The sequence below is a fragment of the Podarcis raffonei genome, chromosome 15 (genome assembly GCF_027172205.1).
Source record: "Podarcis raffonei isolate rPodRaf1 chromosome 15, rPodRaf1.pri, whole genome shotgun sequence".
Classification (NCBI taxonomy): domain Eukaryota; kingdom Metazoa; phylum Chordata; class Lepidosauria; order Squamata; family Lacertidae; genus Podarcis; species Podarcis raffonei.
The window spans coordinates 42,200,099-42,211,125 of NC_070616.1; the positions used below are offsets into that span (position 1 = coordinate 42,200,099).

The 11,027-nt window shown below is 48.2% G+C and overlaps 1 protein-coding gene and 1 pseudogene across 1 annotated transcript; one reads left to right on the forward strand and one right to left on the reverse strand.

Annotated features, from left to right (window-relative positions):
- Positions 1 to 389: 389 nt before the first annotated feature.
- LOC128403181 (peptidyl-prolyl cis-trans isomerase A-like) lies at positions 390 to 1,072 on the reverse strand (annotated as a pseudogene).
- Positions 1,073 to 7,839: 6,767 nt separating this feature from the next.
- Positions 7,840 to 10,477, forward strand: NKX3-1 (NK3 homeobox 1). The gene is made up of 2 exons (XM_053367850.1): positions 7,840 to 8,109; positions 9,334 to 10,477. The coding sequence occupies exons 1-2, from the start codon at positions 7,917 to 7,919 to the stop codon at positions 9,741 to 9,743; spliced, it is 603 nt and encodes a 200-aa protein (XP_053223825.1). The 5' UTR covers positions 7,840 to 7,916; the 3' UTR covers positions 9,744 to 10,477.
- Positions 10,478 to 11,027: the final 550 nt, after the last annotated feature.

Consider the following 11,027-nt stretch of genomic DNA (forward strand, 5'->3'; position numbering starts at 1 on the left):
TGGGCTGAGATATTCTATTTATTAATATGACTAATAGCTCCGGGAGCAGAGTGCTGTCATGACAGACAAGCTCCTGGGGCTTAACTCTCCACAGAGATGAGGCTCTGCACTGACTCCAAATCCTTTTTTAAATTTTTCTAGAAATCATTTTTATTTGGTTTTACAAATACAAAGTTATAAAAATCCAAATATATATCCAGAGATTCCTCTGAATCTCAGGACTTCCCCCAACCCCCTCCCTTCGGGTCCCATTTTGAGCATTTAGAACTGCATCTTCTTCCACACTCTAATTTTTATAACAATCCATATTAGCCATGGTAATTGTGACACTACGTGAGATAAAAATCCTGCCAATGTTTCAGTCTGCTTACAGTGATCTCTTAAGTGACTTTTTTGTGGTTTAACTTGTTTTATTTCTCTTTGCAAACAAAGTTGTCTTCAGTCCAGCTGGACTTGTGTAGGAGCAGAAATTGAAACCCAACAGAAAAGCAGCAGTAAGTCAGGAACACAAGGATTACAGGGGACTGACCTCAGCTACAGAAGGAATGGTTGATTGTTAAGACAAAGGAATTTTATGACAGCTGCCCCCAGTCAGAGATGGTGATCTTCTTGCTTGTCTTGCCGTTCCTTGACCCAAAGCGCTCCATTGCTTCCACAATATTCATTCCTTCTTTGACTTGGCCAAAGACCACATGTTTCCTATCCAACCAGTCAGTTTTGGCAGTGCAGATGAAGAACTGAGACCCATTTGTATTGGGACCAGTATTTGCCACAGACAAGATGCCAGCACCTGTGTGCTTGAGGATGAAGTTCTCACCAGCAGACTTCTCACTGTAAATCAATTTACCACCTGTTCCATTATGACAAGTAAAGTCACACACACACACCAAGGAATGATTCTGTGGAAGCAGGACCCCTTGTAACCAAAACCTTTCTCCCCAGCGCTCAAGGCACGGAAATTCTCTGCTGTCTTTGGAACCTTGTCTGCAAACAGCTTGAAGGTGATGCGCCCCACAGTCTCGCCATTGGCAGCGATGTTAAAAAACATGACCGGGTTGGCCATGATGGTGGGAATGAGTTGAGTAAAGGAAGGGGGAGTTTTTAAAAAGAAAACTGGCGGCAGTGGCAGTAACAGGCAACACCAGCAACAACCCCTCTCCACACAGTAAGGAGCGCAGCGCAGCAGAAAGCCTCTTAAGAAACTTATAAATTTCCCCCATTCTTTTATAATTCTTTTGTCCTCTTGGTTCCTGAGTTTTCCAGTCAGTTTTGCCATTTCAGCGTAGTCCATCAGCTTGGTGTGCCATTCCTCTCTGGCAGGAATTAGTATATTAGTACAGAAGACGTTTATATTTTGTTATGACCAAGATGGACTTTTGACAAAGAAGTTGATTGATTGATTGATTGATTGATTGATTGATACTGCTTTGGCTACAAGGCCATGAAAAGTTGTAGGAACTTTCCTACCCACTCATTTCTAACAAATCTCTAGGGTGAGCCAAAGTGGCTTCTTGTAAGTTCCAAAACCCAACCTGCCACAATTTGTATTGGTATGGACTAACTAAGGAGTTTGCTGTGGTTTCAGCTTTTCCATTTCCTTATTCCAGCAGAGTGGATTCAGATTTATGAGAGCCATGAGCAATTATATGCATGCTCACTGTGAAGGAAGCCTCAGTGGGAATTATTCCTAAGTAAGCATGCATGTCATTGTAACCTCAAACCTTCCATGTGTCCTATAAAGCCCACAGTTCATTCATTTCCTTTGTATCCCACACATCTTCCTTCCAAGAAGCTGTAGCTCAGTGGTGGAGCATCTACCAGGTTCACCCCTTGGCTTTTCCAGGTGAGTTGGGAAGCGCTTCTGTCTGAAACCCTGGAGAGCCACTGCCACCACCCCCCTTCCGTCCTTCCTCTTATTCGTATGCTGCTTTTCCACACACGAAAATCGTGCTCAAAGTGGCTCGCAATAAAAAAACAGGGATGGATTTCAGACAAAAGCTACAAAAGTAATTTCATAATAAAGTAGCAACAATTTCATAACATAGCAAAATAATAATAATTTCATAGCAAAACAATAGCAGAAACACCAAAGCCCACATTCTGATACTGTAAATATAAGATTGCTTAATGCAGCACCCAATAGCAAAAATAACAAGGGAGCTTCACAGTTTCACCTTCGTTCTAGAAAGACCCCTCCCATGATGTTGCTTAGTGTCCCTCTCCTGCAGCCACTTGCAAGACTTCCAAGGGCTGAAAACGCTCCTTCCATGAGGTTACTCCCCCAGTCAGGGCAGGCAGTCCTGAACTAGATGGACCAATGGTCTGGCAGCTTCCTATGTTCCTAAGCCCAGAGTGGTGGTCTAGCCTCGCAAGAAGTCCTGTGGGGTGGGTTAAGAGACAGTGACTCCCCCCAGCAAGCTTCACAGATGAACTTTGGGAAGTTCTTCAACATCCTCTGATCATCAGCAAGGGGACAGTTGTTACTGTGTTCTTAATAAGCATCTCACATTAGGGTAAAAGCAAATCCTAACGTGAATGGCTTCTTGAAGTATTATCAGTAGTGTGGTTTGCTGATTATATTTTGCAATCATCATTGCTCATTTGTGTTTATGAGCCAAGAGGGGGCCTCTATGGGCCAGAAAGTGTCATATCACTATTTATATAAATAGGCCAAATACTCTGGCACACTGCACCACCATGCGCTTAACACCATTTTTCTGTAGCCTCTGAGAACTGCAAGGGAATGCCAGTGGAAGGCTGAACCATATGGTCAGAAAGTCAAGAGCAAATTGGTTTTATATACAGATGACTCCTCACTTACGATCTCCTCACTATAATCTGGGTCCCCGCATGCATAAGCGAAATGTGTGTAAGCGGGGAACTAGGGCAATTTAAGAGGCATCAGAAATACCTTTTTCTTTTACACTGTACCTTTATCTCCAGATTGCCAGAAAGAGCATGGAACAGGGCAGCCAGTCCTGCTGCAGTACAGCTTCCCATCCAACCCCTGTTGAGTGAGGTAGCATGGCAGTAGCAGGTGCTCCCAAGTTTCATTTTGGAGCCCATAAGTTCTTTGTTTAAAGCATTTTAAATCTTTATTTCTAGACTTTGGACTCACTGGCATCCGCTTTGGGCTCTAGGAAGGGTCTCCTTGCTAGCTAAGAGGACTTTCCAGCTCTCCTCTGCCATTTCCAGATTTGAGTTTGTTTGTTTGTTTGTTTGTTTGTTTGTTTGTTTGTTTGTTTGTTTGTTTGTTTCCTGGTGCATTAGTGGGGGAGTGCCTGTATTCCAGCTTTTGGGTCTAAAGGGCCCTCAAAGCATTGAGCAGAAAATGGAAATCCAATCAAAAATAAGAGTAAAGTAACATATAACAATAAAAATACAGCTGATCAGAGCTTCACAGTCTCTGATCCTGTCTGAGGTGGGCCTTGGATGGAGGTCTGGAGAGATTCAGGAGCCAGGAACTAAGGGCAAGCAGGAAGTCAGGTCAGAGAACACAGGAAGCTGCATTATACCAAGCCGTTGGCCCATCTGGCTCAATGTTGTCTACACTGGATAATAGCAGTTCACCAGGATTTCAGGCAGAAGTCCTTCCCAACCCAAGCTGGAGATGGCAGGGATTGAACCTAGCACCTTCTGCATGCAGAGCAGGTACTTTACCACTAAGCTACAGCCCTTTTCCAGTTAAGGAATCAAACCCATAGAGGAATCTGGAACAGGGGACAGTGGAAGCAGTAGAATAAGCCTAGACTAAAGAGCAAGACCAGATAACACAAGACATGATGCGAGAGATCAAGAAGAGCTTGTTGCTCAGGCAAAGTTCTTTTATACGCCTTCTGTTCCATGATAAGCTGTAGTGACATGGCTCGCCACATGGGGCAGTGGTGAGCAGTTCCTGAGAAGATTTGCAGGCCGTTGGTGGTCCACAAACTGCATCCAGGTGGCCTGCAGAAAGATTGCAGATCAGTCATGAATATGTGCAGTTTGCCCTGTCCTGTCCTTTATTATTATTATTTCTTCTGATGACACTTTGCTCAGAAAGAAGGTGCATCTATTGCAATAGAAAAGCAAGACTATGATTATATTATAAAAACATGAGTTATATATGAACTTTGATTTACGGAACAACAGAAACATTTATTAAATGGTCTGCTAAGACTCCCAGAAGTTTTCAAGTGGAAATGAGAATGGCTGCAATAGATCAGTCATCCATCAATCAATGACCTTCCCATGTGCTCACAGGTGTCACCCAGTACACTGGTAATGGATCTTCTGAACCCCTTCCAAAGACACAGATGAACAAAAGAGGTCTTGCCAATAAATGGATACCAAAAGATGGGTCCAACTAAGGAATCAGTAACTCTAGTATCCTTGTTTCAGTCCCAGCAAAGTTGATCAGCAAGATAAATGGTGGATCACGGCTGGACATCTCAGGTTGCACATGTCATCCTCCTGAACTACACTCCCTGTCAGAGTGTGAGAAGGTCATTTCCCCCAGCTGTAAAGCAAACATTCACAATGTGTATTACAGGTGAAAGAGGGTAGCTAAGCGGTTGAGCAGATTGGGGAGGCAGCACTGTGCAGGCCACCCAGCCTGCGGACCATCTAATCATTTTGACAGCTGGCCATGGGTCTTAATTTGCTCTCCAGAAGCTGGGGGCAGGGACTGGAGCTTGGAGAAGGTCCTGCTGCAGGGCAGGGTGATGGCAAAGTGCTCTCAAAATAATACCTTTGGTTTCCTGTTGCTTCATAAATCTTTCCTTTGTGGCTGCTACGGGGATCCAGGGGTCGAGTTATTAGAAGGCTACTGAAGTTTCCAAAAGATGTGGCTAAGGATGCAAAACTGGCCGCTGGGGTGGGGAAGGGAAGGGACCATTGCGAATTGTTAGGGGGTGGACAGAGTCCGCTGAAAGCATTCCACAAAATGCCTGCCTAATATACAGCATTACAAAATGAGCTTGTCAAGCTAGGATCCCAGCTGGTGTCGATCTGCATGCCTTTTTTAAAAAAATTAGTTTTTTAAAAAGATTTTTCGTGTTAAAAAACAAACAGATAAACAGGGAACAGTACACTATCACCTCCACTTTCCATTCATAAACGGTTTTTTCACAGTTCATTTACCTTTAGTGAAAGACTCTTTTGTCTTGGACATCTTGCAGTGGGGGGATTATTCTTTCGTTCTGTTGTCTAATGTTAGTGCAGGGGTTTGTAGAGGCTACAATTGACGTTGGACTTAAGTCAAAGGATGCTAAGTGAGCAGGGATGCCCCCTTCCAGATCCCTTAAACCAGGAGTGGGGAATCTCAGGCTCAAAGGCCTTCCCATCTGGTCCTCAGAACTCTCCCTAAGGCCCTTTACTGACCCTGCATTTCCGGGGTTCTTGAGGGTTCTTGCCTGCTTGGAAAGTGTCAGAGAATCATAGAATTTGTAGAGTTGGAAGGGATTCTTGCATGTCTGGATGGAGGATAGCTAGAGAGGGACATGTCCGTGTGGCAGCCCTTCACATTTGTTGCACCACCCCTGGCATGTGGTCCTTGGATACCCAGAAAGGGATGCAACCCTCAATTCCCCACACCTAATAATAAACACAATAAACTAGAGCACCTGCAGTTCAATCAGTTTGTGCATCTCATAAATCAAGGCTGAAAGTGACCCATTCCCTGTCTCACTGGAGTGCTATCTAGCCCAGGTATGGGGACCATTTGGCCTTCTAGATGTTACTGAACTACAGCTCCAATCAACCCTGGCCTGTGGCCATGCTTGCTAGGACAGATGGGAGTTGTAGTTTAACAATATCCAGAAGGTCAAATGACCCCCCACTGCTGTTCTAGCCCCTTTAAGCCAGAAGTGGCTTTTAGCTGGGCAATCTTATTTATATATTGCATTATAGCCCTCCTTTTGGGGGTATATGGGGAGTTAGGGGAGGGGTTGTCCCTCTAGTGGGGAACACATTGTGCTCCTTCTGGGGTATTTTGTCCACCTTTTGTCCTCTCACCTGTGGCTCCTAGAAGCTGCCAGATGGGGCTCATCCACCTGGGAAGGTCGCCCATCTAAGAGAAGGAAAACTCTGATCCTAAACATCTCCTGCCTTGGCCTGCTTGGTGTTGCTGAAGTACAGCTCCCATCAGCCCCAGTATGTGCAGTGCCCAGTGATGATGGCGACTGAAGTTCAGCAACATCTGGCAGCCCAAAAGTTCCTGACACCAGCACTACTGAAAAACATGGGAGCACCCTGGAATCACTACTGCAGCGAGACAATGGCCTCGTCTCCTTGTCCTTCTCTGCACTGCCCAACCCAAGCCTCTTGAGTTCTCTTGGTTCTATTCCCACTTCCTTGTGGAGGAAGAAAAGATGGCAGTTAACGATTAGAGACCAAGGTTTACATTTTGCTTTTATCGTGCCCTTCCTCCAAGGAGCTCACATTCTACCTCACCCCAGCAGCCTTGTGAGGTTAAGTCAGGCTGAGATATGTCTATGATCGTCCACTGATGATCCACTGTGATCTTCGCATAGGGAAAATAATAACCTTTTACTTAGACAAGAAAGGGTTTCCAGTCTTCTTTAAAATATTCTAAATTTGTATCTTTTAACAGTTCCATCCATTTTGCCATCTCTGCAATATGCCAAGATTTTGATCAGGAGATCATATCAAAGGGGATTGTGAGCTGGGCCCACCCGTACCTGGAGATGCCAGAAATTGAACCCGGGTCCTTCTAAATGCTAAGCATGTGCTCTGCCACTGAGCTACAGCCTTTAAGGGGGGGGGCAACTACCAGGACACCTTTGACCAACACTCTCTCCTTCCTAAGTAAAGTTAGGGTCAAACTGCACTTCCCATGATCAGGGGAAACACAAAGGGCCAGGCTGTCAGGGATGCAGGTCAGCATGAAGAAGCAAAGGCAGTTTTCAGTGCTCAGTCAACTTTTTATTCAAGGAAATGAACATACAACTCAGCGACTTCCCAGTAGGTCTTGCCCCTGTGCAGCAGTTGTCAGGACTGACGGTCCCTGCCTTCTAGGGCTCCTCCTCTCCCCAGCAGTCTCAAACAGCATCTGAGCATCTTAGGCCTCTGTTCCACTCTCCTCCTTATTCTGTGTGTTCTTGGAGACAAGGCTGGAGGGGAGCTTGTCACAGCAGGAGAGGGAGACTCCCTGGATTCCTCAGCAGTCTCTTGTCACTTCTCCTCTGCTTCAGCCTTGGAGTCTGAACTGCTCCCTTTCACAGGTTCTTCCTGCTCCCGAAACTTTGTTGCCCCTTCAGCATCCAGATCCTCCTCTCCATCTTCTCCTTCTGACCTCCCCTCAGTGTTCCTTGGGGGTTCTCCACACTGGCGGAGGAAGTGGGGTGCAGTGGGTGCAGTCCACTCTGGGTGTCATCCCTGTGGGGGGGTGACATCGCCGTGCTGCCGCGGGTGCACATCTAGCTCCACCTCTGGGGTTAAATCCGGGTTAAATTGGGGGTCGGGCTGGCATTTTGATTACATGGGAGAAAGTCCCACCAAATTCAGAATAGCTTACTTCAGCATAAGCGCGCAGAGCGCTCGGGTGTGGAGCCTTAGGTGACGATCCTCTCTCCGCAAAATTTGACCCCAGAGGGAGAAGGGCGACCCACTGACTTCCCTCGGCCTTGCCAAATCCCCGCTGAGAAGTCGCGCACAAGAGCGCAGCACGCCCCGCGCGGGCGAGAAACCGCGCGCTCCCTGGTTCAGTGCGCGCTGCCTCAGGATCGCAGCCGGGTGGAGGAGGAGGAGGAGGATGGGTGAAGAGGCTCCCGGGCAGCGGGGAGGAGCGCCAGGCACCACTCCCCGCCAGGGGCCCGCCTGCCCTCCGCCACCCACCCGCTATAAATGGCCCTCCGGACGCCTCGGGAGCACAACTTTGGCCGAGCGCGGGGCGCCCCCTCTCCGGCCCGTGGGTCATGCAGGCCCCCGAGGCGCGCCCGGGCGGCGCTGCCCGCCCCAAGCAGCTGACCTCTTTCCTCATTCGAGACATCCTGCGCCCCGGCGGCGCTCCCGCCTCGGAGCCCGGCCGGGAGGCGCGTCCGCCGGCGCGGAGGGACCGGCCCGGGGCCAGCCCAGCCCCCGAGAAGCCCCGCGCGGCGGAGGCGACAGGTAAGGGGAGGAAGGAGGGGCGGGAGCCGCGGGGCGGAGGGGCGGGCCCGGACCTTGCTCAGTTCCCCGCTCTGGGCTTGGAACTTCTCGGAGCAGCCGCTTAGCCTGGCCCACCTGGCGGGGGAAATGGCAAGTGATGCTGCTCCGCGCCCCGGGGAGGAGGGCAAGGGCTCGGCGAAAGGCTGCAGGACCTTCAGCTCACGGATCGGGCAGCGGCTGCCTTGACGCCTGTCTGTCCCGAAGTGGGGGAGCAATTGCGTGTTGGGGAATTGCTTTGTAAGTTTTGTAAACTTTTGTCCATATTTTAAAAAGGAGGTTCCTGCAGGAGGAAAACCAGCATGGTTCCTGTAGTGTGGCCCTCTGTCTGCCGTGCTAGATTTCCTCTTGCAGGAAGGTTTATATATGGGGGCAATTAAAGAAATGTTTTCGTTGCCCCATTTGCAGTCTGAGATGGTGCGGTCTGTCCTGTCCCTTTGCTGCCTGAGTCTGCCGTGTGAAAGGCAGAATAAGCTGAGACCAGCTCACAGTCCCTCAGGGTGAGTTTGTGGTTGTGGGGGGATTTGATCTCTCCAACTAAGTCCAACGCTCTTAACCACAACACCCCACTGCCCCATTTGCACCTTACATCTAAAGCAGTATTTAAATAATCACAGATTTCCCTAAAGAATCCTGGGAATTGTAGTTTGTTAAGGGTGCTGAGAGGTGTTTGGGACCCCTTGTCCCACCACAGAGCTGAGCAACCACTTCCAAAGGTGGGAGGAGGGATTGCTTGTTAAACCACTCTGGGAATGGCACCTCTGCAGAGGAACAGGGGTCTCTGAACAACTTTCAGCGGCCTTGATAAACTACAGTTCCCAGGATTCTTTGTGTGGGAGTGGAATCCATGATTGCTTAGTATGGTGTATTGCCATTTTTACATGCATGGTTCAGAGGGGGCCTTATAAGCAAAATGCAAAGATCAAGAAAGTACACAAAATGCCGTGTTGTCATACACACATCCCATGTGCAGAGTGATTGTGTGGTTTACAGTGCAGGATTTGCTGGGGAGATCAAGGTGGCCTAAACATGCCATTTGGTTGTAGGTTGTGTGTATGTGTGTGTGTGTGTGTGTGTGTGTGTGTGTGTGTGTGTGTGTGTTTCCTTCCTTCCCTCCCTCACCTCCCTCACAAATTTTTGGTATTGTTTAAATAGGTCATAACTTCCCCCTTTCTGCTTCTCTACTAGATCAGTCTGCAGAGGCCTTCCTCTCTCATTCTGAGAACACCCCCAAATCCTTACCGAGACTCCCAAAGCAGCAAAAGCGTTCCCGGGCTGCCTTCTCCCATATGCAGGTCATAGAGCTTGAGAAGAAGTTCAATCACCAGAAGTACCTGTCTGCACCTGAGCGAGCCCACCTAGCCAAGCACCTGAAACTCACCGAAACCCAAGTGAAAATCTGGTTCCAGAACAGAAGATATAAGACCAAGAGGAAGCAGCTGGCCTCAGAATTTGGTGGTCTTGATAAGAACTCAGCAATTCCAGCCTTCAAAGAACGTGACTTCTCCAGGGCTACTCTGGCCCTTTCTGTGTATCACAGCTACCAGTATAATCCATATGTCTACTACCTGAATGGCTGGAGTCCAATCTTGTGGTAACTAATATACTGAGTGATCTACTTGCCACAGGGTCTAAAAACACTCTTCAGCCACCACCCAGCCACTGACTTTGCTACAGTGGGGTAGATTGCAAGTCAGACTTTGCCAGAGACAATTGGCTTCCTCCTGTTTTATTTTTCTCTCCTCTATCTTGGGACATCCAGGGAGCTCGCATGGTGCTCTTGAGCTACAGCTATGGTGTTTGCTTCCCATGGTGCAATCTGGGTGACATACAAAATAAATATTATAAAATATGCCTCTTTTCCTGCAAGGGATCACGTCTTTCCTCGAAAGTCAGTCTGCAAAGTAATTCACAACCTGCATATAATGTGCAGCACGTTTCACGTGTAGGGAGAGAGATACTACTATATTGTGAGAAGTGCACTGAATGATGGAAACTCCAGAAGTGTTCATCCCTAGAAGAGGCTGCCTGCTTCAGGAAAAGACCAGCGCTCAGCAGGGCAGCACATGTTTTTTGTGCAGAAAGCCCCCAGTCCAATCCCTCGCATCTCTAGTGAGAAAGATCGGGCAGTACAGCAGTACACCTTTTCTGGCCTGACGCACACACCCCTTGCCCCCAAACATGGATTTGGGGACCCACTTCTTAATTATTAATATTCTTTAAATTATCAATTTGTATGGTGGCCGGGCTGCTTTTGTGGTCTGCCTTAAGTCAGGCTGTGATCCAGTGGTGCAGAGAGCCAAGCTGATACCATCCAGATGTTGTCAGACTCCAACTCGATCTCTGGCCATGCTGGCTGAAGCTGATGAGAGTCCAGCCCATCTGGAGGGATCCAGGCTGACTGTCCAGGCACACCTGAGAAGGGATAATGCTCAGGGGTAGAGCAGTTGCTTTTCATGAGGAAGGTCCTGAGTTCAAGCCCAGCATTGCCAGATAGGGCTGGGAGAGAGATTCCAATAGTCTGACTCGGTATAAGGCGGCTTCCTATGACCCACCATTTGAGGCTGCAGATGATGGGTGGAGAAGGACCTTTGCCTGAGACTCTGGAACAGTGTCGGTCAGTGTGGTGACCTCTAAATATTGTTGGACTCCAGTTGCCCACCAGTTCCCTAGCCAACATGGCCAATGGTTGGGGATCACATAATGTGCTATTTAACCATGTTTGGTGGGTACCACATTGACTTCTCTTGCTATGAAGAGATCCTGGCAACCAGGGTAGACAACAATGGGCAAGAGGGCCAAATAGTCTGACTTGGTGAAACCCAACTCCCTGTGTTTCTTTGTTGTGTCACTGTATGATGAGCAGTTTCCTATCACAACAG